General features: G+C 39.4%; 1 protein-coding gene across 1 annotated transcript; it reads right to left on the reverse strand.

Moving 5' to 3' along the window:
* Positions 1-295: 295 nt before the first annotated feature.
* Positions 296-16,664, reverse strand: LOC122725281 (the record flags this gene model as incomplete). The annotated part of the gene is made up of 8 exons (XM_043962318.1): positions 296-556; positions 5,123-5,302; positions 5,455-5,532; positions 5,590-5,895; positions 6,513-6,533; positions 10,115-10,124; positions 15,478-16,246; positions 16,310-16,664. Coding segments are annotated over 8 exons (1,980 nt in total), but the record flags the coding sequence as incomplete, so codon positions are not given.
* Positions 16,665-27,822: the final 11,158 nt, after the last annotated feature.

Genomic DNA, 27,822 nt, shown 5'->3' on the forward strand with positions numbered 1-27,822 from the left:
CGCTAATGTTGAAACAGCTTGGCCCTGGGGCATCCAACATCTAGTGTTGGCTCTGACTCAAACTACCTCCCTTCTTGAAGAGCCCTATCTATCTTTCCTCATTGCAAAGGATGCCTTAAGGCCCGAAGACCATAATCGCTTGAATGTTGTCGAGACTAATGATTTCTACAACAACATTATCCACTCTGTCATGGAGAGTGCTCTCTGTGCGTATATGGCCAAAGAGTGGAACAAGGCTCTGAGACGAAAGTTTGGGGAGTAGGAGACAAACAAAGGTCTTTTGTAACAGGAGTGCTTAAGGCTGAAGGTTGGGGTTGACGAAGTGGAAGGCATCATTGATGCGGAACCCAGGACCAACATGTGATAAAAAACTTGCTCGTATCAACCATGAAAGAGACTCTAGAGTCGGTGGACAAGCTCTAGGCGAACTTGGATCAGGAAAATACTTCAAAATCAGCCCTTGAGAATTAGACAAAAGAAGTCGAGAATCAAGTGGCCATACTTCAGCGCCAAGTCCAGGAGCTACAGTCTCAGGTTGAGGAGAACTGGGCCGCCTCTAATAGAATTATTGAATTAAAGGTCGAGCTTTAGGAGACAGTGGCCCAGGAAGGGGAGATGTTCATCGAGGGCTAAGATTCAGTCAAGAAGGAGCTAGTGAAACAGTTCCCTTCTGAAGACTTTCCCAGGATAGATGAAATCTTCTTGGAGGAGGAAGGAGATGAGGATGAGCGAGAGGAGGAGGGACAAGCCGAGGACAATTCCACCAACTAGGTCTCTGCAAATAATGTAATATATGTATAATATACTGACGTAATAGAGACTCAAGAGGAGAAACCTGAAGATATGCCTCCTCTTATGTAATATGCTTTGTTTTTAATGAAAAATATTTTCTCTCACATTTTCTCTAATTGCTTGTATGATCGGTACTCGTCCATAACCCTCTTCCATTTCTTTTGCCAAACAAGACTTGAATAATTTCTAAAAAATTGTTAAAGGGTCAACACCTAACCGTAACTCTAGGTCGGTGCTCTAACTAGTAGCCATAAAATAAATAACTTGGAAAATTTATAAAATGGAACCAACACGTGGACATGTAGCCTGGCAGATACCCGCCTTGCGGTCTAGGCATAACATGCCTTAGAAAATTATAAGTGGGGCAAATACCTAGTTATTAGGCCTGAGGGATACCTGCCTTATGGTCTGAGCATAAAAAGCCTTAAAATTTTTTTATAAATATGGGACTAACGCCCAATCGTTGAGTCTGGCAGATACCTACCTTGTGACTTGGGCATAAAATGTCTTAGTTAGCGGGAACAATGCTCAGATTATGCCCTGGCAGAATCTGCCTTGTGGCCTGGTATAAGATGCCTTATTCAGCAGGACTAACACTCGGATCATGACTTGATGGAACCCACAGTGTGGCCTTTAATGAATGCTCTTTAATATCTTTGAAGAAGGCAACTCCAATATTCCTTGTCACTAAAAAACACAACAAATAAAAAAAAATACCTCGTTAACTGTTGTTGATAAAAATTTTCTCAAATTATAAATATTTCAGGAGTGGGGAATGACTTGGCCATCTAACTTAGCTAGCTTATAAGTCCCTGAACAAATAATCTTCGAGACCCTAAATAGTCCTTTTCAGTTTTCGCCCAACTTACTAGACCCGATATTACCGCTTGTTATATTCGTCCTTTTAAGGACTAAGTTCCCCACATTAAAAGCACGTGACTTGACTCTACTGTTGAACATTCTAGACATTTTCTCATAAAAATTTAGTTTGATCCAAATTGAATTGCATTTGTTTAAGATTTTCTGAAATTTCAAGGTACTGTGTCCTGAAACTACTTACTTGGATTTCCACGGGGATTACTACCTTGGCCTCATACATAAGAGAGAAAGGTGTTTCCCCTGTGGCTATTCTTGGGGTTGTTCTATATGCCCAAAGTATGTGGAGCAATTTCTCAGCCAATTGCCCATAGCTTTATCGAGTATGTGGAGCAATTTCTCAGCCAATTGCCCGTAGCTTTATCGAGTCTTTTCTTTAGTCCTTGTAGGATAGTCCTGTTTGTAACATCGACCATTCTATTAGTCTATGGGTGATAGGCTAAACTAAACCTTAAGTCAATCTCTCATTTTCTGCAGAAATCTTTAAACTTAAAACTCACAAATTGAGTTTCGTTGTCAGTGATTACTACCTTTAGGATTCCAAACTAAGTGAAGATATTCTTGTTGACAAAAGAGATCGCTTGTTGGATGGTATGGACTAAACTGCCTCAGCCTCAGCCCACTTACTGAAATGATCCACTATCACAATTATGAATGTAATACCCGGCTAGACTCCGGTATCGGAATTCCTACCGTCCGGTGGAATCTCGGATGTCGGAAACCTCTAGAAGGGTAAAACCATGTTTTCATAAAATGTTTTAATGTATTTTATGGTTTTAAGCAAGAAAGAAAATTGAGTTTTGAATGAAAAAGACCAAGGAGGCATTTCCAGGTTCGGCCGCCGAACCTCAAGTTCGGCCGCCGAACATTGGATAGTTTAGGGGGGCAAGTTAGGCTTTCGAAAGTTTCAAAGGTTCGGCCGCCGAACCTCATGTTCGGCCGCCGAACTTGCATGAGTTTTGGAGGCACTTTAGGCTACCGAAAGGTGGTCTGGCAGCCCCTATAAAAGGGCTCTATGGCTGAAACGGGCGAGTTTTCTCCCCATTTTCGGCCACAGTGAGTCCCTGCTCTCCTATGCTTCGTTTTTGATGTTTTTCCTCCGATCTTTAGAGTTTTAACGAGTTTTATCTTGATTTGAAGATATTTGAGCAAAAGAGCTAGTTTTGGAGCTTGGAGACCAAAGACTTGAGATCTCCCCCATCTCCAAGTTAGGATCGTTTCTCCTCTAGATCTTCAAGAGGCAAGCTTCGATCCTGCCATTCTAGTATGTTTTAAACAAGTTTTATGAGTTTTGTGGGGTAGAAATGCATGTTTAGGTTGGTTTTATGGGTTTTTGTTGAGTTATTGAGCAATGTATGTTGTATATGCATGTTTGATGTGCTTTGGTTGGGGTTTAAGTTAGTTTGAGACCCCTATGTGCTTGTTGGCTTGAGTTTGCATGTTATAGACTAGGTAAATGCATGATGGAATGGGTTGGGAGGCATTTGTGCATGTAAGAGGCTGAGTTCTGCCCTTTGGAAGAACTCAAGTTCGGCAGCCGAAGGGACTTTCGGCCGTCGAACCTGCCTGTGGAGGCCAACTTTTGGCTGCCGAACCCTGCCTCCGAAAGTGGACTTTCAGCTCTGGAAGGGAGTTTCGGCCGCCAAAGGTGCCGTCGAACATGCATGAGTTTCGTCTCTGGAGGGAACCTTCGGCCGCCGAAAGTGCCGCCGAAGGTGCATGACTTTCAGCTCTGGAGGGACTTTCGGCCGCCGAACTTGCCGCCGAAAGTGCCCTGTTCAGCCTTCTTTTGCATGATTTATATGATTGTTTTAAGGTGTTTTAGGGGGTTTTTGGGGAGTATTTTAGAGTCATGTTCATGGATGTTTGGTCCCTCATTTGAGTCCACCTGTGTAGGTTCGGACCCGAGGAACCGAGGGCCTCAGCAGTGAGATAGCTGCTTCAGAGTCATTAGAGCTTCAGCCAGAGGTGAGTGGAATAACTTATTACATTTCAAAGCAAATAAATAAATTTTGAGCATGATACATGCATCATGAATGCCATGAGATATACTAGGGTGCTTGCATTAGAATTCACGAATATGTTGCATTGCATAATATGTTGTTGATGTGGATGAATGTTGGATGATCCTTTAGCCTGCACTATGTTATGATATGATATGATACGGTATGGAAGACCAATGAGGCCCATTCTACGCCCCTGGCACTATGGAAGAGAAAGACTAGTGAGGCCCATTCTACGCCCCTGGCACTATGGAAGAGAAAGACTAGTGAGGCCCATTCTACGCCCCTGGCATATTGGAATGTTATGTTATGTTAATGTAAGAGAAAGACCAGTGAGGCCCATTCTACGCCCCTGGCACTATTGGAACGTGCAGTGGGCTATTGGTGACAAGTTCATCCTTGATGTGATTTGTTTGTGATGTGTTGCATTTCATGAAAGCATGAAATTTAAATTGTATGTTTATTTATTCTGCTCACTAGGCTTTATAGCTCACCCCTCTCCCTTAACCCCTAGGTTTGTAGGTACAGGGTAGACCAGGAGGTCAGCAGGAGTAGAGTCATGTTTTATGTAATAGTTAGCTGTGGACATGAATATGATGTAATGTAAAAGTATAGTATAGAAATGTAATGTAATGATGCTTATGGAAGTTTAGAGTTGTGCTTGACCATAGTATGTTGTTAATCCCTCTCTAGTATATGATCTTAGATGTTAATGATGATTATTGTAAACCAAGCTTAATGTATGTTATGTTACCCCATTGGAGTATTTGATGAGGACTCCAGTGCGAGGTTTTATGTTATGATTTGTGCATGCACAGGTTAAGCTTGGTGAAAGTATGAGTAAAAGTATGAATGAAAGTATGAATGAAAGAATGAATGAAAGAATGAATGAAAGAATGAATGAATGAATGAATGAATGAATAAATGAGAAAGTTTTAAATTTTTATGTAATTGTTGATCATGTATGGGATTAAACAGGTATACAGGATGAATATTTGGCTTGCTACGGGTCCTGGCGGCCTTAAGCCGATCTGGATCCTAGTGCCGGTAGCGGTCCGATTTTCGGGTCGTTACAATGAATTTCCTTGACCCAGCTGCCTTCAGAAATGGGTCAAGGATGTCTAGCCCCCACTGAAAGAAAGGCCAGAGTTTCCAATTGCTGATTGCATCTCTCCAAGGATCCTTGGAATACTCGCATGTACTTGACATCTTTGACATTTTTGGACAAGCTGCTTTGCATCTTGCATTATCATTGGCTAGTAGTATCCTTGTCTGAATGCTTTCCGAGTGATCGTCCAAGCTCCATCATGGCTCTCGCAATCACCTTCATGAATGTCCTTTAGGATTTTCTAGCCTTCCACTTCCGTAACACAATATGGCCATGGTTGAGTTGAGAACCTCTTGTACAAACAACCATCAATTAGTGCATATTTAGAGGATTATCTTATTACCTGTTTAGCTGATAATTCATCAGCCGGTAGATCATCTTGTGTCAAAAACTTATACGCGGGTGTCATCCATGATCCTCCTTCCTCTATTGCTGCCATTTTAGCTAGAAAATAGGCCTCTTCATTATCACCTCTAGCCACCTGGTGAAGCTCACGGTTGCCCTGCCTGTCTTTGATCCTTTCCTTTAAGGAGCAAACCTTTTTCTCGTATTTGACGAGATTTGATTCTCAAATTTTAAACTGTCTCTAGCACTAATTAACAACCAACTGTGAATCACTAAAAACAGTAGATTTTTGTATACCTATTTCCTGATGATTTTTAGGGCCATTATTACTGTCTCGTACTCGGCTATGTTGTTGGTAGCGTTGAAAGCAAGTTTTGTCACGTAGTGTTGCTTTATCTTGGTTTGACTCTGCAAGAGGATCCCAATTTCAGAAGTTCCAGATCTGTAAGCTCCATCTGCCTAAACCTTCCACTCCTTGATGGTTGATTCAGGAAATTCTGAAGACTTTAATGGAGGAGTCATTTTTGCAATAAAACCGACTACTGCTTGGGGTTTCATGGCCTTTCTTAAGACATACCTGATATCATAGGCTGACAATATTACTGCCCAGGTGGATAGCCGTGAAAGCTCCGACCTATATAAAACCTTTCGCAAAGGATAATCTGTCCTAACTTCTATAGTGTGTGAGTCGAAGTATGGACGTAACTTTGTGGCAGACATCAGGACTGCCAATGCCAACTTTGCAAGAGGAGGATAGTTCAGCTCTCCCCCCTTCAAGATTTGGCTGGCATAATTGATACGAACTAGCAAACCCAATCACATGAGAATCAAGGAAGCAAGGATCCATTGGTGCTCCCTAGTGGACCAGTGACAAGGAGCAAAGCTAAGAAGCTTGAAGCAGCTATGAACTTACACATTCAAGAATAAGTAACACAAGAATTGACTGAGCTTACCTTTGGCAAATGTCTTGTGAAGCTTGAAGACACACCTAAGCTACTCACCTTGCTTAAAGTGTTTAATGGAGATAGTGCTGTCTAATTTATTCAGCATTGATATGATGGGCTTGCTATTTTTTTATGATTTAATACTTGTTTTATTTTAGCTTTGTTTGGCCTTGTATTCTGGCCATATTTTATCTTTTAAGTTTTAGAATGTTGGGCCATGTTTTGGGCTTATGTTTTAATATTTATGCGTTATTTTAGTGTGTGATTGGGCATGGGCCTTAGGTGTTTAAGTCAGACCCAAGAAGAGTGTCTTAGGATTTTATTTGTTTTTCTCCTTACTATATAAGGATAAGAAACAATTGTAAGAGGCAGTTTTTAATCAAAATTTCAGAATTCTTCTCATGCCTTTGGCGTGTATTGCTTTGAGTGAGAGTGAGGATTTGCTTCATCAATTGCACTAGGAATCTTGGCTTACTTATCAACTATTCGTTGTGACGTTTGTCAGATTCTCATCTAAGTTCTTCGATCATTGGTGTTTCAGCTTCTCTAAGTTTGGGGTGCCATAGGAGGTGGGTTTATCAAATCTTTGGATTCCATATCTACTTGTGCATGTGGGTTTGAGGCTTGTGCCATAGGGTTCCGCGTCAGTTGGTATCAGAGCCAAAGTGAGGTAAATTTTGATTTATCTTAGGATCTAGGGTTTTTGAGTTTTCCTTTTCTTCCTTATTGATTTCAGTGAAAGCTTGCATATTCATGGCTACACCTTCTTGATAAATGATCACATAATCTCTTTTGGAAGAAAAAATTCGAAATCCAAAAAAAAAAAAACGAAAAAAAAAAATCGCCTTTGCCATATTTATCTTGATCTGGCCGAAATTGTGATATGCTTCCTTTTTCATCCATATTTCCTTACCTATCTCAATTGATTGCTGTAGTTTATGGAAATCAATTTTGAATTTTGAATTGGGTTGAACCCAGATTAGGAGACAAAAGAAATCTACCTATATCTTAAGGTGCACATTTAAGGCAATTGCATCTAAATCGATTTGGTATCAAATCCATCTTTTAATGCCCATTTTCATCCATGATGCTGCACTGAGTGAGATATATTTTTTTTTAGCCTATTTGTGGGGTTTTGATACTTGTCTTTTTGGGTAGTTTTAAATAGATCCGTATTTAATTTGCATTGAAGCAAATTAAATTCAAACTTTTGTCCAGATTCGTTTTTATTTGAATTCAAAGTTTCGTTTTTGGTTTAAGCTTGCTTTTACTTCCTTGACATTGCTGGAGTATTGTTTGCTTGTGTCTATACTCTAGGTGATATTTTTCAAGTAGCATAAAGCCTAGTTTGTGTGTTACTTTCCACATTGTCAGTGTCTTCTTTCTAGTTTTTGCACGCTTCCTTCTTTCTTTAGGTTTTCTTCTTTGTTTCATTAAACGCACCTTGTGGTTAATTGGTTGACCTTATTTCTGAAGTGCAATTGAAGAATCAGCAAAAGAGTGGTAAGTGTGCAGACACTTGAGTGCTTTCCTTTCTAACACAATATTTGCTAGTTCTCTTTGTTCTTTGTTGATTTAAGGTAGGATGAGTAAAGACAAGAATGTGGTGGATAGTACTGGTGAAAGTGAATCGGACATGGGTAACGATTATGAGATCTTTAAGAAATCAGTCAGTGGTGAGTTACAAAGGCTCAGTAGGGCTCTTGAGAGGATGACCGTAAGTATGGAGAGTTTGAAAGTCTCACAGGCTTCCACTTCTACAAGAATGGCCCATCGAATTCTTAACCCCGATAGACCACAAGTCCGAGAACCTCAAGTTCGAGGTGAAGTTGATGATACAGAAGATATTGTCGGACAAGGAAGGGGGAGAGGAGAAGTTCATGGAGGTAATAGAATTGGCGTAGGATGGAATAGAGGTGGAGATGCTAGACTTAGCAGAAATGATGATGACACCGAGACATACCAAACCAACACAATTGATGGTGACTTGAGCTCCATAAAGATGAAAGTTCCTGAATTTAAAGGGAATAACAATGCTGAAGAATACATTGAATGGGAGAGAAAAACTGAGCAAATATTTGAGTGTCATAACTATACCGAGGAGAAGAAGTCTCATATCGCCGCCGTTGAGTTCACGGGTTATGCCTCTTTCTGGTGGGATCAATTGAAATCCACTTGGAGGAATAAGGGCTTAAGGGCAGTTCCACCATGGGACTACTTGAAAGAGTTGATGCGCCAAAGATTTATTCCTTCGCACTATTATAGGGATTTGTACAACAGGTTGGCAAGACTGGTGCAAGGAGAAAAGAGTGTGGAAGAATACCACAAGGAGATGGAGATGATGATGGCTAGGGCTCATATTGAGGAGGATGAGCAAATGTTGATGTCCAGATTTCTAGGTGGTCTTAACCACTACATTGCTGAAGAACTTGACATGTACCAATACAATACCATGGAGGATATGGTAGATAAAGTAATGAAAATAGAAAGGCGACACAAGGGCAGAAATAATCTTAAACTCACATACAAGTCCTCAAATAGTGGTGGTGGATTTCCAGGCTATAGAAGTGGAGAAAAGAAAGATTACAAAAGCCCAATCCAAGGGGGCAAAGATTCAGTTCCCACTAACAAAGGACCTTCTCAAGGGAATAACAAGGAACAGTCAGGTACTTCTAACTCTTCTAACCCTAACAGAGAGATAAAATGTTTTAAATGTTTGGGAAAAGGACATATTGCATCTCAATGTCCTAATAAAAGAGTTATGATAGCAACTGCTGATGGGGGTGTAGTGTCTGATTCTGATCATAGTGATGATGAGATATACGCTAATATGACTGAATTGATTGATACTCATAATGACTGTGATGATTCGGATGTGTTTGTTGATAATGTGTTGCTTGCTGAACGTGGTGAGATGCTTGTTGCTAGGCGTGCTTTGAATATCCAGGTTAAGGAAGAAAGCCTAGAACAATGGAAAAACATATTTCACACTAGGTGTTTGGTTAATGGAAAAGTGTATATTGATGGGGGTAGTTGCACAAATGTGGCTAGTGTGTATATGGTGGAGAAATTGGGTTTGGCTTCTATTAAACACCCTAAGCCATACAGATTGCATGGTTGAATGATTGTGGTGAGGTTAGGGTTACACACCAAGTGCTTATACCATTTTCTATTGGTAGGTACAAGGATGAGATCTTGTGTGATGTGGTACCTATGCAGGCAAGCCATATGTTTTTGGGTAGGCCGTGGCAATATGATAGAAAGGTGCAACATGATGGGTTCAATAACAAGTACTCCTTTACTTATGAAGGACAGAAGGTTATACTCGCTCTTTTATCACCTCAAGAGGTATATGCTGATCAAATAAAGATGCTGGAGAGGGAGAGGGAGGCTTCGGCCTTGGCTACAAAGGGGAGTGAGAGCTTGAGTTCTGCGGTAAAAATGAGAGAAAAGTGTGAGTCTGAGGGTAAAAAGGCTGGAAAAGAATCAAGACCAATAAATGGCCCATTGGTGAGAGAAAAGATGCAAGAGGAAAAGGCAAAACATACATTTTATGTGAGAGCGATAGAGGCTAAGAGTGCTATATCTTTAGGGCAGCCCATGTTGCTTATAAGATATAAGGAGATTTTATTTGTTGACACTGATATTAACCTTTCTTCTTTTCCTTCTAGTTTTAAGTCTATGATGCAGGAATTCACTGATGTCTTTCCAGATGAGCTACCTAGTGGATTGCCACCGTTGAGGGGGATTGAGCATCAGATAGATTTCATACCTGGTTCTAGCATTCCAAATAGACCAGCTTACCGAAGCAATTCAATGGAAACAAAGGAAATGCAAAGGCAAATTGACGAGCTTATGGAGAAGGGATTGGTGAGAGAGAGTTTAAGTCCATGTTCTGTTCCTGTGCTGCTTGTTCCAAAGAAGGATGGCACTTGGCGAATGTGTGTTGATTGTAGAGCAGTTGTCAAGATCACAGTGAAGTACAGACATCCTATACCTCGGCTAGATGACATGTTGGATGAGCTTCATGGTGCCAGGTACTTTACAAAAATTGATCTTATGAGTGGATATCATCAGATTAGGATGAAACCTGGTGATGAATGGAAAACTACATTTAAGACAAAGTATGGTTTGTATGAATGGTTAGTTATGCCTTTTGGTTTGTCAAATGTACCTAGTACGTTTATGAGGCTAATGAATCATGTTTTGCGTGCATACTTGGGAAAATTTGTAATTGTTTACTTTGATGATATCTTGATCTATAGCAGGTCTCTCGACGAACATATTGAGCATGTTAGGTTGGTTCTGCAGGTTTTGAGGCAAGAGAGCTTGTATGCTAAACTTAAGAAGTGCACATTTTGTATAGATAGACTTGTTTTCCTAGGTTTTGTTGTGAGTGCACATGGAATTGAGGTAGATGAAGAGAAGGTGAAAGCTATAAAGGAGTGGCCTATTCCTAAATCTATTTCAGATGTGAGGAGCTTTCATGGCCTTGCAAGCTTTTACAGGAGGTTTGTGCGCGATTTCTCTACGATTGCAGCACCACTCACAGGAATTATTAAGAAGGAAGTTGGGTTCAAATGGGGAGAGGAGCAACAGAAAGCTTTTGAATGCTTAAAAAGGAAGTTAAGATCCGCTCCTATATTATCTTTACCTATGACGCGGAACCCTATGGCACAAGCCTCAAACCCACACGCACAAGTAGATATGGAATCCAAAGATTTGATAAACCCACCTCCTATGGCACCCCAAACTTAGAGAAGCTGAAACACCAACGATCGAAGGATTTAGATGAGAATCTGACAAACGCTACAACGAATAGTTGATAAGTAAGCCAAGATTCCTGGTGCAATTGATGAAAGCAAATCCTCACTCTCACTCAAAGCTATACACGCCAAAGGCATGAGAAGAATTCTGAAATATTTGATTAAAAGCTCCCTCTTACAATTATTTCTTATCCTTATATAGTAAGGAGAAAAACAAATAAAACCCTAAGACACTCTTCTTGGGCCTGACTTAAACACATAAGGCCCAAGCCCAATCACACACTAAAATAACACATAAGTATTAAAACATAAGCCCAAAACATGACCCAACACTCTAAAACTTAAAAGATAAAGTATGGCTAGAATACAAGCCCAAACAAAGCTAAAATAAAACAAGTGTTAAATAATAAAATATAGCAAGCCCATCATTACAAAGTTGAATCTTCACAAAAACCTTACTTGATCTTCACTTTAGGCTTCCCTTTGTGTAGTTTTACCCCATAGGTTTGATTAGGCTCCCTAAGCCTATGATTGCAAGTGTTGCACCAAATCTGTCCCATATGAGTTGAAGCACGCCCCAAATCTATATGGATCATATGAATATGATTTTGAACTCTTTTTAGATCCATTTGAATGACATAAGTTTGCTCCACACCATTGTTAGAAATTTGCCCTATTGGATCCGTATCATTCTCTCCTTCTTTAGAAAAGATTCGTCCTCGAATCTTGCTGATATTTATGTCAAAAAGGGAAGCTTTAAGAACCCATGTATCTTCAAAGACCTCCTTTTGAATAGGTGGAAATAGGATAAAACTTTCGTCATGAATGTTTTCATCAACAACCTGCACATTAAGAACAAATGAACTAGGCATAAAAATATTAGTCATAGAAAGATATTGGGGATGTGACCCGTTCTCCTCTACAACTTCCAAAACAGTCTCATTCACCTCCTCCACGTCATCAATCACGTGCTCCCCATGTCCCTCATCACTCACAACCTCTTCTATAAGTTCATTGATGGAATTCTCAGCAACAACTACATTAGATTCATGCATAACAACTTCCTCTTCAATTTCAATCTCTATGGATGTTGAGATTGGAACTTTAGCCTCTTCTTTCTCCTTTTCTTTCTCCACCTTCTCTCCTTGAACTAGTCTTGATTCTTTCCCAGCCTCTTTACCCTCAAACTCACTCTTTTCTCTCATCTTTTCTGCAGAATTCAAGCTCTCACTCCCATTTGTGGCCAAGGCCGAAGCCTCCCTCTCCCTCTCCAGCATCTTTATTTGATCAACATATACCTCTTGAGGTGATAAAGGAGCGAGTATAACCTTCTGTCCTTCATGAGTGAAGGAGTACTTGTTATTGAACCCATCATGTTGCACCTTTCTATCATGTTGCCACGGTCTACCCAACAACATATGGCTTGCCTGCATAGGTACCACATCACATAAGATCTCATCCTTGTACCTACCAATAGAAAATGGTATAACCACCTGGCGTGTAACCCTAACTTCACCACAATCATTCAACCATTGCAATATGTATGGCTTAGGGTGTTCAATAGAAGCTAAGTCCAATTTCTCTACCATATACACACTAGCCACATTTGTGCAACTACCTCCATCAATAATGAGAGTACACACTTTTCCATTAACCAAACACCTAGTGTGAAATATGTTTTCCCGTTGTTCTAGATTTTCTTTCTTAACCTGCATATTCAGAGCACGCCTAGCAACAAGCATCTCACAATGTGCAGCAAGCAACGCATTATTAACCAACACATCCGAATCATTACAGTCATTATTGCAATTAGGAGTTTTTTGAGGTATTCTTGTAGAAGTGGAATGACGCGGAACCCTATGGCACAAGCCTCAAACTCACACGCACAAGTAGATACGGAATCCAAAGATCTGATAAACCCACCTCCTATGGCACCCCAAACTTAGAGAAGCTGAAACACCAATGATCGAAGGATTTAGATGAGAATCCGACAAACGCCACAACGAATAATTGATAAGTTAGCCAAGATTCCTGGTGCAATTGATGAAAGCAAATCCTCACTCTCACTCAAAGCAATACACGCCAAAGGCATGAAAGAAATTCTGAAAAGTTTGATAAAAAGCTGCCTCTTACAATTGTTTCTTATCCTTATATAGTAAGGAGAAAAACAAATAAAACCCTAAACACTCTTCTTGGGTCTGACTTAAACACCTAAGGCCCAAGCCCAATCACACACTAAAATAACGCATAAGTATTAAAACATAAGCCCAAAACATGGCCCAACACTCTAAAACTTAAAAGATAAAATATGGCCAGAATACAAGCCCAAACAAAGCTAAAATAAAACAAGTGTTAAATCATAAAAATATAGCAAGCCCATCATATCAATGCTGAATAAATTAGACAGCGCTATCTCCATTACACACCTTAAGCAAGGTGAGTAGCTTAGGTGTGTCTTCAAGCTTCACGAGACATTTGCCAAAGGCAAACTCAGTCAATTCTTGTGTTACTTGTTCTTGAATGTGTAAGTTCATAGCTGCTTCAAGCTTCTTAGCTTTGCTCCTTGTCAGTGTCCACTAGGGAGCACCAATGGATCCTTGCTTCCTTGATTCTCATGTGATTGGGTTTGCTGGTTCGTATCATTCCCTCCTTCCTCGAAAAGATTTGTCCTCAAATCTGGAACATAGTCAAAAGGAGACAAGTCAGACACATTAAAGGTAGCACTAACCCCATACTCACCTGGCAAGTCTATTTTATAAGCATTGTCATTGATTCGCTCTAAGACTTGAAATGGACCATCACCACGAGCATCCAGCTTATTCTTCCTCTGATTTGGAAATCGTTCCTTTCGGAAGTGCACCCAAACCCAATCACCAGGAACAAACACCACTTTCTTCCGTCTCCTATTTGCCCTGTCAGCATACACCTTGTTCCTCTTTTCTATGTTAGACCTAGCCTTCTCATGTAAGGACTTCACCAAGTCTGCCTTTTTAGAACCATCTAAACTAGCAAGATCATGTAAAGGTAAAGGAACAAGATCAAGTACAGTTAGTGGGTTAAAACCATAAACAAGCTCAAATGGAGAAAACCCCGTAGAAGAATGTATGCTACGGTTATATGCAAACTCAATGAAAGGCAAGCAATCTTCCCAAGTGTTCAAATTCTTACCCACTATAGCTCTGAGTAAGGTACCAAGAGTTCTATTCACCACCTCTGTTTGGCCATCTGTCTGTGGATGACAAGTAGTAGAATATAAGAGTTTAGTACCCAACTTACCCCACAATACTTTCCAAAAATGCGAAAGGTACTTTGTATCTCTATCTGACACAATTGTCCTTGGCACTCCATGAAGTCGAACCACTTCCCGGAAGAACAAGTCAGCGACATTGATGGCGTCATCAGTTTTATGGCAAGGAATGAAGTGAGCCATCTTGCTAAACCTGTCGAGAACAACAAATATGCTATCTCTACCACGCCTAGTCCTAGGTAAGCCAAGCACAAAGTCCATAGAAATATCCATCCAAGGTGAACTAGGAACAGGTAAAGGCATATAAAGACCATGAGGCATAGACTTACACTTTGCCTGTCTACATGCAATACAAGAAGCACACACTTTCTCAACGTCTTTGCGCATTGAAGGCCAATAAAAATGCTCAAATAAGGTGTCATAAGTCTTATGTACTCCAAAATGCCCCATCAAACCACCGCAATGAGATTCAAGCACAAGCAAATCACGCATAGAGCATCTAGGTACACACAATTTCTTACCCTTAAACAAGTAACCATCATGCCTATAAAAAGAGTTAAAAGCTCCATGCTCACAAGCCACAAACACATTGCCGAAATCAACATCATTAATGTACAAGTCTTTAACATGGGCAAAACCAAGCAATTTAGAACTCACAGCATTAATTAAAGCATACCTCCTAGACAAAGCATCTGCAACCATATTGTCTTTCCCATGCTTATACTTAATCACATATGGGAATTGTTCAATAAACTCAACCCACTTACCATGCCTCTTATTCAACTTGCCTTGTCCCTTCAAGTGTTTTAAGGACTCATGATCCGTATGTATCACGAACTCCTTGGGCAGGAGATAGTGTTGCCACACGTCCAGTGCTCTCACCAAGGCATACAACTCCTTTTCATAGGTTGAATAATTGAGATGTGCTCCGTTCAACTTCTCGCTAAAATAGGCTATTGGTTTCTTCTCTTGCATCAACACAACCCCAATACCTACACCAGAAGCATCACACTCAATTTCAAAAGTTTTATCAAAGTTAGGTAAAGATAATATAGGAGCAGATATTAACTTCCCTTTTAAGCAGTCAAAAGCTTTCTGTTGCTCCTCTCCCCATTTGAACCCAACTTCCTTCTTAATAATTCCTGTGAGTGGTGCTGCAATCGTAGAGAAATCGCGCACAAACCTCCTGTAAAAGCTTACAAGGCCATGAAAGCTCCTCACATCTGAAATAGATTTAGGAATAGGCCACTCCTTTATAGCTTTCACCTTCTCTTCATCTACCTCAATACCCTGTGCACTCACAACAAAACCAAGGAAAACAAGTCTATATATACAAAATGTGCACTTCTTAAGTTTAGCATACAAGCTCTCTTGCCTCAAAACCTGCGGAACCAACCTAACATGCTCAATATGTTCGTCGAGAGACCTGCTATAGATCAAGATGTCATCAAAGTAAACAACTACAAATTTTCCTAAGTATGCACACAACACATGATTCATTAGCCTCATAAACGTACTAGGTGCATTTGACAAACCAAAAGGCATAACTAACCATTCATACAAACCATACTTTGTCTTAAATGCAGTTTTCCATTCATCACCAGGTTTCATCCTAATCTGATGATATCCACTCATAAGATCAATTTTTGTAAAGTACCTGGCACCGTGAAGCTCATCCAACATGTCATCTAGCCGAGGTATAGGATGCCTATACTTCACTGTGATCTTGTTAACTGCTCTACAATCAACACACATTCGCCAAGTGCCATCCTTCTTTGGAACAAGCAGCACAGGAACAGCACATGGACTTAAACTTTCTCTCACCAATCCCTTCTCCATAAGCTCGTCAATTTGCCTTTGCATTTCCTTTGTTTCCATTGGATTGCTTCGGTAAGCTGGTCTATTTGGAATGCTAGAACCAGGTATGAAATCTATTTGATGCTCAATCCCCCTCAACGGTGGCAATCCACTAGGTAGCTCATCCGGAAAGACATCAGTGAATTCCTGCATCATAGACTTAAAACTAGAAGGCAAAGAAGAAAGGTTAATATCAGTGTCAGCAAATAAAATCTCCTTATATCTTATAAGCAACATGGGCTGCCCTAAAGATATAGCATTCTTAGCCTCTCTCGCTCTCACATAAAATGTCTGTTTTGCCTTCCCCTCTTGCATCTTTTCTCTCACCAATGGGCCATTTAGTGGTCTTGATTCTTTTCTAGCCTCTTTACCCTCAGACTCATACTTTTCTCTCATTTTTACCGCAGAACTCAAGCTCTCACTCCCCTTTGTAGCCAAGGCCGAAGCCTCCCTCTCCCTCTCTAGCATCTTTATTTGATCAGCATATACCTCTTGAGGTGATAAAGGAGCGAGTATAACCTTCTGTCCTTCATAAGTAAAGGAGTACTTGTTATTGAACCCATCATGTTGCACTTTTCTATCATATTGCCACGGCCTACCCAACAACATATGGCTTGCCTGCATAGGTACCACATCACACAAGATCTCATCCTTGTACCTACCAATAGAAAATGGTATAAGCACTTGGCGTGTAACCCTAACCTCACTACAGTCATTCAACCATTGCAATCTGTATGGCTTAGGGTGTTTAATAGAAGCCAAACCCAATTTCTCCATCATATACACACTAGCCACATTTGTGCAACTACCCCCATCAATAATGAGAGTACACACTTTTCCATTAACCAAACACCTAGTGTGAAATATGTTTTCCCGTTGTTCTAGGCTTTCTTCCTTAACCTGGATATTCAAAGCACGCCTAGCAACAAGCATCTCACCACGTTCAGCAAGCAACACATTATCAACAAACACATCCGAATCATCACAGTCATTATGAGCATCAATCAATTCAGTCATATTAGCATATATCTCATCATCACTATGGTCAGAATCAGACACTACACCCCCATCAGCAGTTGCTATCATAACTCTTTTATTAGGACATTGAGATGCAATATGTCATTTTCCCAAACATTTAAAACATTTTATCTCTCTATTAGGGTTAGAAGAGTTAGAAGTACCTGACTGTTCCTTATTATTCCCTTGAGAAGGTCCTTTGTTAGTGGGGACCGAATCTTTGCCCCCTTGGATTGGGCTTTTGTAATCTTTCTTTTCTCCACTTCTATAGCCTGGAAATCCACCACCACTATTTGAGGACTTGTATGTGAGTTTAAGATTATTTCTGCCCTTGTATCGCCTTTCTATTTTCATTGCTTTATCTACCATATCCTCCATGGTATTGTATTGGTACATGTCAAGTTCTTCAGCAATGTAGTGGTTAAGACCACCTAGAAATCTGGACATCAACATTTGCTCATCCTCCTCAATATGAGCCCTAGCCATCATCATCTCCATCTCCTTGTGGCATTCTTCCACACTCTTTCCTCCTTGCACCAGTCTTGCCAACCTGTTGTACAAATCCCTATAATAGTGCGAAGGAATAAATCTTTGGCGCATCAACTCTTTCAAGTAGTCCTATGGTGGAACTGCCCTTAAGCCCTTATTCCTCCTAGTGGATTTCAATTGATCCCACCAGAAAGAGGCATAACCCGTGAACTCAACAGCGGCAATATGAGACTTCTTCTCCTCGGTATAGTTATGACACTCAAATATTTGCTCAGTTTTTCTCTCCCATTCAATGTATTCTTCAGCATTGTTATTCCCTTTAAATTCAGGAACTTTCATCTTTATGGAGCTCAAGTCACCATCAATTGTGTTGGTTTGGTATGTCTCGGTGTCATCATCATTTCTGCCAAGTCTAGCATCTCCACCTCTATTCCACCCTACGCCAGCTCTAGTACCTCCATGAACTTCTCCTCTCCCCTTTCCTTGTCCGACATTATCTTCTGTATCATCAATTTCACCTCAAACTTGAGGTTCTCGGACTTGTGGTCTATCGGGGTTAAGAATTCGATGGGCCATTCTTGTAGAAGTGGAAGCCTGTGAGACTTTCAAACTCTCCATACTTACGGTCATCCTCTCAAGAGCCCTGCTGAGCCTTTGTAACTCACCACTGACTGATTTCTTAAAGATCTCATAATCGTTACCCATGTCCGATTCACTTTCACCAGTACTATCCACCACATTCTTGTCTTTACTCATCCTACCTTAAATCAACAAAGAACAAAGAGAACTAGCAAATATTGTGTTAGAAAGGAAAGCACTCAAGTGTCTGCACACTTACCACTCTTTTGCTGATTCTTCAATTGCACTTCAGAAAATAAGGTCAACCAACTAACCACAAGGTGCGTTTAGTGAAACAAAGAAGAAAACCTAAAGAAAGAAGGAAGCGCGCAAAAACTAGAAAGAAGACACTGACAATTTGGAAAGTAACACACAAACTAGGTGTTGTGCTACTTGAAAAATATCACCTAGAGTATAGACACAAGCAAACAATACTCCAGCCATGTCAAGGAAGTAAAAGCAAGCTTAAACCAAAACGAAACTTTGAATTCAAATAAAAACGAATCTGGACAAAAGTTTGAATTTAATTCGCTTCAACGCAAATTAAATACGGATCTATTTAAATCTACCCAAAAAGGCAAGTATCAAAACCCCACAAATAGGCTAAAAAAAAAAATTATCTCACTCAGTGCAGCATCATGGACGAAAATTGGCATTAAAAGATGGATTTGACACCAAATCGATTTAGATGCAGTTGCCTTAAATGTGCACCTTAAGAAATAGGCAGGTTTATTTTGTCTCTTAATCCGGATTCAACGCAATTCAAAATTCAAAATTGATTTCCATAAACTACAGCAATCAATTGAGATAGGCAAGGAAATATGGATGAAAAAGGAAGCATATCACAATTTCAGCCAGATCAAGGTAAATAAGGCAAAGGCGATTTTTTTTTTTTTGATTTCGAATTTTTTTTTTATGATTAATAATCAAGAAGGTGCAGCCATGGACACACAAGCTTTCACCGAAAACAACAAGGAAGAAAATGAAAACTCAAAAAAATAACTCTAGATCCTGAGATAAATAAGAATTTACCTCACTTTGGCTCTGATACCAACTGACGCGGAACCCTATGGCACAAGCCTCAAACTCACACGCACAAGTAGATACGGAATCCAAAGATCTGATAAACCCACCTCCTATGGCATCCCAAACTTAGAGAAGCTGAAACACCAATGATCGAAGGATTTAGATGAGAATCCGACAAACGCCACAACGAATAGTTGATAAGTTAGCCAAGATTCCTGGTGCAATTGATGAAAGCAAATCCTCACTCTCACTCAAAGCAATACACGCCAAAGGCATGAAAGAAATTCTGAAAAGTTTGATAAAAAGCTGCCTCTTACAATTGTTTCTTATCCTTATATAGTAAGGAGAAAAACAAATAAAACCCTAAACACTCTTCTTGGGTCTGACTTAAACACCTAAGGCCCAAGCCCAATCACACACTAAAATAACGCATAAGTATTAAAACATAAGCCCAAAACATGGCCCAACACTCTAAAACTTAAAAGATAAAATATGGCCAGAATACAAGCCCAAACAAAGCTAAAATAAAACAAGTGTTAAATCATAAAAATATAGCAAGCCCATCATATCAATGCTGAATAAATTAGACAGCGCTATCTCCATTACACACCTTAAGCAAGGTGAGTAGCTTAGGTGTGTCTTCAAGCTTCACGAGACATTTGCCAAAGGCAAGCTCAGTCAATTCTTGTGTTACTTGTTCTTGAATGTGTAAGTTCATAGCTGCTTCAAGCTTCTTAGCTTTGCTCCTTGTCACTGGTCCACTAGGGAGCACCAATGGATCCTTGCTTCCTTGATTCTCATGTGATTGGGTTTGTTGGTTCGTATCATGGAAGCTTGTGAGACATTCAAACTCTCCATAGTTTCAGTCAACCTCTCAAGAGTTTTATTGAGCCTTTGTAACTCACCACTGACTGACTTCTTAAAGAGCTTATAATCGTTACCCATATTTGATTCACTTCCATCAGTACGACCCACCACATTCTTGTCTTTACTCATCCTACCTTAAATCAACAAAGAACAAAAAGGACTAGCAAATATTGTGTTAAAAAAAAGTACTCAAGTGTTTGCACTCTTACCATTCTTTTGCTGATTCTTCAATTGCACTTCAGACAACCAACCACAAGGTGCGTTTAGTGAAACAAAGAAGAAATCCTAAAGAAAGAAGGAAGCGCGCAAAAACTAGAAAGAAGACACTGACAATTTGGAAAGTAACACATGAACTAGGTTTTGTGCTACTTGAAAAATATCACCTAGAGTATAGACACAAGCAAACAATACTCCAGCAATGTAAAGGAAGCAAAAGCAAGTTTAGACCAAAAAAGAAACTTAGAAATCAAATAAAAACGAACCTGGACAAAAAATATTGCATTTAATTCACTTCAATGCAAATTAAATATGAATCTACTTAAATCTACCCAAAAAGGAAAGTATCAAAACCCCACAAATAGAATCAGAAAAGAAAAATGTAAATTTCTCTCAGATCAGAAATATGGACGAAAATTCTGGTGTTAAAAGAAGGATTTGACATCAAATCAATTTAGATGCAATTGCCCTAAATGTGCACTTTAAGAAATAGGCAGAATTTCTTTTATCTCCTAATCTGAATTCGACCAAATTCAAAATTCAAAATTCAAATTGATTTCCATAAACTACAGCAATCAATTGGGATAGATAAGGAAATATGGATGAAAAAGGAAGCATATCACAATTTCAGTCAGATCAAGATAAATATGGCAAAGGCGATTTTTTTTTCTTCGTTTTTTTTTTTTTGGATTTTGAATTTTTCTTTTTTTTTTATGATTAATGATCAAGAAGGTGCAGCCATGGACACAAAAGCTTTCACCGAAATCAATAACGAAGAAAAGGAAAACTCAAAAAAAAATAAATAAAAAAACTCTAGATCCTGAGATAAATAAGAATTTACCTCACTTTGGCTCTGATACCAACTGACGCGGAACCCTATGGCACAAGCCTCAAACCCACACGCACAAGTAGATATGGAATTCAAAGATTTGATAAACCCACCTCCTATGGCACCCCAAACTTAGAGAAGCTGAAACACCAACGATCGAAGGATTTAGATGAGAATCTGACAAACGCCACAACGAATAGTTGATAAGTAAGCCAAGATTCCTGGTGCAATTGATGAAAGCAAATCCTCACTCTCACTCAAAGCTATACACGCCAAAGGCATGAGAAGAATTCTGAAATATTTGATTAAAAGCTCCCTCTTACAATTATTTCTTATCCTTATATAGTAAGGAGAAAAATAAATAAAACCTTAAGACACTCTTCTTGGGCCTGACTTAAACACATAAGGCCCAAGCCCAATCACACACTAAAATAACACATAAGTATTAAAACATAAGCCCAAAACATGGCCCAACACTCTAAAACTTAAAAGATAAAGTATGGCTAGAATACAAGCCCAAACAAAGCTAAAATAAAACAAGTGTTAAATAATAAAATATAGCAAGCCCATCATTACAAAGTTGAATCTTCACAAAAACCTTACTTGATCTTCACTTTAGGCTTCCTTTTGTGTAGTTTTACCCCATAGGTTTGATTAGGCTCCCTAAGCCTATGATTGCAAGTGTTGCACCAAATCTGTCCCATATGAGTTGAAGCACACCCCAAATCTATATGGATCATATGAATATGATTTTGAACTCTTTTTAGATCCATTTGAATGACATAAGTTTGCTCCACACCATTGTTAGAAATTTGCCCTATTGGATCCGTATCAACCTAACTTTGATAAAACTTTTGAAATTGAGTGTGATGCTTCTGGCGTAGGTATTGGGGCTGTGTTGATGCAAGAGAAGAAACCAATAGCCTATTTCAGCGAGAAGTTGAACGGAGCACATCTCAATTATTCAACCTATGAAAAGGAGTTGTATGCCTTGGTGAGAGCACTGGACGTGTGGCAACACTATCTCCTGCCCAAGGAGTTTGTGATACATACGGATCATGAGTTCTTAAAACACTTGAAGGGACAAGGCAAGTTGAATAAGAGGCATGGTAAGTGGGTTGAGTTTATTGAACAATTTCCATATGTGATTAAGTATAAGCATGGGAAAGACAATGTGGTTGCAGATGCTTTGTCTAGGAGGTATGCTTTAATTAATGCTGTGAGTTCTAAATTACTTGGTTTTGCGCATATTAAAGACTTGTACATTAATGATGTTGATTTCGGCAATGTGTTTGTGGCTTGTGAGCATGGAGCTTTTAACTCTTTTTATAGGCATGATGGTTACTTGTTTAAGGGTAAGAAATTATGTGTACCTAGATGCTCTATGCTAGGGGTGAGCATTCGGTCGATTCGGTTCAAAATTGAACCGAACTGAATAAATCAAAAATCAAAATTTTAGTGTTTATGAAAACCGAACCGAACCGATTTTGGTCAGAAACTGAATCGAACCGAACCAGTCTGATTCGGTTCGATTAGGTTTGATCGATTTCGATTTTTAATAAGTTTTTATTTTTTACACTTTATTTTTAATATTTTAATCTTAATATGATTTAATTTCTCTATATTATTGAAAAAATATATTATTATCACTAATCGGTTCGGTTCGGTTTTTTCAGTTTTTTCTGATCAAAATCAAACCGAACCGAAATAACCGAAATTTCTGAAATTAAAAACCAAACCGAACCGAAATGTATAAAAAACAGAACCAAATTTTCAAATCGGTTCGATTTGGTCAGTTTTTTCGGTTTGAACTGAATACTGCTCACCCCTACTCTATGCGTGATTTGCTTGTGCTTGAATCTCATTGCGGTGGTTTGATGGGGCATTTTGGAGTACATAAGACTTATGACACCTTATTTGAGCATTTTTATTGGCCTTCTATGTGCAAAGACGTTGAGAAAGTGTATGCTTCTTGTATTGCATGTAGACAGGCAAAGTCTAAGTCTATGCCTCATGGTCTTTATATGCCTTTACCTGTTCCTAGTTCACCTTGGATGGATATTTCTATGGACTTTGTGCTTAGCTTACCTAGGACTAGGCGTGGTAGAGATAGCATATTTGTTGTTGTCGACAGGTTTAGCAAGATGACTCACTTCATTCCTTGCCATAAAACTGATGACGCCATCAATGTCGCTGACTTGTTCTTCTGGGAAGTGGTTCGACTTCATGGAGTGCCAAGGACAATTGTGTCAGATAGAGATACAAAGTACCTTTCGCATTTTTGGAAAGTATTGTGGGGTAAGTTGGGTACTAAACTCTTATATTCCACTACTTGTCATCCATAGACAGATGGCCAAACAAAGGTGGTGAATAGAACTCTTGGTACCTTACTCAAAGCTATAGTGGGTAAGAATTTGAACACTTAGGAAGATTGCTTGCCTTTCATTGAGTTTGCATATAACCGTAGCATACATTCTTCTACAGGGTTTTCTCCATTTGAGCTTGTTTATGGTTTTAACCCACTAACTGTACTTGATCTTGTTCCTTTACCTTTACATGAGCTTGCTAGTTTAGATGGTGCTAAAAAGGCAGAATTGGTGAAGTCCTTACATGAGAAGGCTAGGTCTAACATAGAGAAGAGGAACAAGGTGTATGCTGACAGAGCAAATAGGAGACGGAAGAAAGTGGTGTTTGTTCTTGGTGATTGGGTTTGGGTGCACTTCCGAAAGGAACGATTTCCAAATCAGAGGAAGAATAAGCTGAATGCTCGTGGTGATGGTCCATTTCAAGTCTTAGAGCGAATCAATGACAATGCTTATAAAATAGACTTGCCAGGTGAGTATGGGTTTAGTGCTACCTTTAATGTGTCTGACTTGTCCCCTTTTGACCATGTTCCAGATTTGAGGACAAATCTTTTCGAGGAAGGAGGGAATGATACGAACCAGCAAACCCAATCACATGAGAATCAAGGAAGCAAGGATCCATTGGTGCTCCCTAGTGGACCAGTGACAAGGAGCAAAGCTAAGAAGCTTGAAGCAGCTATGAACTTACACATTCAAGAACAAGTAACACAAGAATTGACTGAGCTTGCCTTTGGCAAATGTCTCGTGAAGCTTGAAGACACACCTAAGCTACTCACCTTGCTTAAAGTGTTTAATGGAGATAATGCTGTCTAATTTATTCAGCATTGATATGATGGGTTTGCTATTTTTTTATGATTTAACACTTGTTTTATTTTAGTTTTGTTTGGGCTTGTATTTTGGCCATATTTTATCTTTTAAGTTTTAGAATGTTGGGCCAAGTTTTGGGCTTATATTTTAATATTTATGCGTTATTTTAGTGTGTGATTGGGCTTGGGCCTTAGGTGTTTAAGTCAGACCCAAGAAGAGTGTCTTAGGATTTTATTTGTTTTTCTCCTTACTATATAAGGATAAGAAACAATTGTAAGAGGTAGCTTTTAATCAAAATTTCAGAATTCTTCTCATGTCTTTAGCGTGTATTGCTTTGAGTGAGAGTGAGGATTTGTTTTCATCAATTGCACTAGGAATCTTGGCTTACTTATCAACTATTCGTTGTGGCGTTTGTCAGATTCTCATCTAAATCCTTCGATCATTGGTGTTTCAGCTTCTCTAAGTTTGGGGTGCCATAGGAGGTGGGTTTATCAAATCTTTGGATTCCATATCTACTTGTGCGTGTGGGTTTAAGGCTTGTGCCATAGGGTTCCGCGTCAATAATAGATTAGGCTTTGCTCCCCTTTGTTCTCACGAATGAATACCGAGCTTACTGTTTCCTGCGTCACAAACAAGTACAAAAATAAAATCTTTCCTTCAACAGGCGAGCTTAGCAAAGGGGGAGATGATAAAAAAGCTTTTAAACTTTCGAATTCTTCTATGCACTCTTCCGCCTAAACAAATTATTTCTGTCTTTTAAGGCTTTAAAGAATAGGAGACACCTTCTAGCTAAGTATGATATATACTAGACAAGAGCTGTGACCTGCCCATTCAACTTTTATATTTTATTAATGGTTTTAGGTGCCTCCATCTTTTGAATGGTATTTATTTTTTCAATGTTGGCTCTATCCCTCTTTCTGAGACCGTATACCCTAAAAGCTTTCTAGCTTTTACCTCGAAGGTGCATTTTTCAGGGTTTAGTTTCATACATGCTTTATCCAGTACGTCAAAAACTTTTCAAATATCATCTGGATGATCTTATAAGGATCGGCTCTTTACCACCATGTCATCCACATACACCTTGATTGTTGACCCTATCATGTCTTTGAAGATGCCCGGCACTAGTCTTTGGTAAGTCACCACTGCGTTCTTTAGTCCAAACGGCATCACTTTGTATCAAAAAACTCCTACATCAATAATGAACCTAGTCTTTTCTGCATCTTCGGTGTCTATCATGATCTGATGGTATTCTGAAATGGCATCAAGAAAGGAAACCACTGCATGACCCGAGGTCGAGTCTACTAACCTGTCGATAAATGAGAGTGGTAATGGTCCTTTGGACATGCTTTATTCAAGTCAGTAAAATCCATACGCATCCTTCATTTCCTGTTAACCTTCTTTATCAGTAATATATTAGCGAGCCATGTAGGATACTAGACGTCCTTTATTAATCATGCACTTAACAACTTATTAACCTCCTCCTTAGTCACCTATTGCCTCTCCGGTGCAAACTTTCTTTTTTTTATTACACCGATTTTATTATTTTATCGATAGACAACTTATGGGTGATAAGAGTTGGGTCCACTCCTATTACATCTGTATTTTAGTAATTCTGTTAAATGATTCTTTATTTTACCAGTTAATGCAGTATTGAATCATACATTTTGATCCTTACTTAACTGGACTTCTTCTATGGGTCTGCTGGCTCTAGTTTTGTGTGAGAATCAGGCTTATCTAGCAAGTCGATGGGCATCGTCGCTTTTCAGAGGCTTTTTGTAGAGTGTTTATAACATTCTTAGGTCGACTTCTGATTGTCTCGGACTATAATTAGCCCTCCTGGAGCTAGTAACTTAAGACACTTGGCACCCATGTTAATAACTATACCGTGACAATTTAGAATTGGATGACCGAGTATTACATTGTACGCAAGCAGGATATCTACCACTACAAACTCCGCATATAGCTCCCGCTTATACTTCTCATCACCCAGCACAAGGGGGAGGTTGATGGTGCCCAATACTGCCATAATTTTATCTCCTAATCCCACTAATGGATGGGAGACTTTAACAAGACTATTTTTATTCAAGCCTAATTTATTAAAAACATTTAAGGTGAGAAGATTAATGAAACTACCTGTATCTACCAAGACTCGCCTCACCTCATACCTGTTTAGATGGATGTTGATGACCAACGGGTCATTTTAAAAATATCCTGTTGCATTGTCTACAAGTCTGAATCTTACTTCCTGTTTGGCCATGGTTCCTACTCAACTGACAGGTTGCCTTTTATGTTGCGTTTATTTTTTCCCTTGCCATCCATCACTGGGTCCTCTTGCAATTACATGTATAACTCCTACAAATTCACTGTCAGGGGTAATTTTACAAGTTGTTACTTTGGGTTCAGGCATTCTCTCTTCTCTATTCTTTCTGGAAAACTTTTAAAGTGTGTCGTCCCTATTAATGTTTGGATCTCATCTTTCAACTACATGCACTCCTCCATTGTATGCCTGTGGTCTTCATGAAAGCGGTAGTTCTTAGTCTTGTCTCACCTTTCAGCTTTCTCGGGGTTGAGCTTGGGAGGCCACCTAACCTTCTTATTGTTTTTCCAGATCCATATTAGAATATGTGTTCGTGAGTCATTCAATGGAGTATAATTTTTATACTTACTTTGGTCATCCCTCCTTCGGGAGATTGGGTAACTTTTATGGTCTCTTTTGTATCATCGCCTCTCTGACTTTTGGTTTTACTGTTGACTCGTCTTTTGTCCTCTTTCAATGCTTGGACTTCATCATTCAACCTGATGTATTTCTGGGCTTTGTCCATTAACTGTTGGCATGTAGTGGCTGGGTTCTTAATTATGGAATCTATGAACTTGACATTGCATGTTTCCTTCTTCTTCAATGCTTCACATGCTATCTCATGATTTAATTCCTCAACTTGTATTGCTTTTGCATTAAAACGTGAGATAAAGCTCCTTAAAGACTCTCCTCTCCTTGGCGGATCATCCATAAGTTAGAGGAGAGCTTTTTAGGAGGTATACAAGTAATGAACCTAGATTTAAATAACATAGCAAATTGTGTAAAGTTTTGAATTAAACCTAGGCTCAGATATTGGTACCATTTCTGAGCTAAACTTGTGAGTGTTGACAGAAATACTAGGCACATCCTGAAGCTGCATGGTCATCCCAAAGATCGCCAGGTGACTTTTGGGATATGTTGTTTCATCATATTTGCCCAAGTTTGGCAGCTTGAACTTGGTTGGAAAAGTTTCTGCTAAGATCTATTCTGATAGGGGGTGAGACATCGTCCAAGTCATAGTCCTCTTCCTTCTCCTTCTAGTACCTTTGAGCAACCCGTACAAGATTCCAATCGACGTCCTTCGGAGCATCGCCTGGTGACTGTTATTCTTCGAACTTGGCCTTTCCTTTGGACCGCGTTTGGATCGCTTTTGTCCGAGTCCTTAGAGTATCAATAAAGGCTTCCTCCTGTAACGACCCGGAATCCGGACCGCTACCGGCGCTAGGATCCAGGTCGACTTAAGGTCGCTGAGACCCGTAGCAAGCCTGCTATACTGTCTGTGTACCTGTAAAATCCCATACATGATCAAAATTTTTTGTACAAACATAAAACTGATGCTCTGAACCAAGGCTCAAC

This window comes from Manihot esculenta, chromosome 12, assembly GCF_001659605.2.
Source record: "Manihot esculenta cultivar AM560-2 chromosome 12, M.esculenta_v8, whole genome shotgun sequence".
Taxonomy (NCBI): domain Eukaryota; kingdom Viridiplantae; phylum Streptophyta; class Magnoliopsida; order Malpighiales; family Euphorbiaceae; genus Manihot; species Manihot esculenta.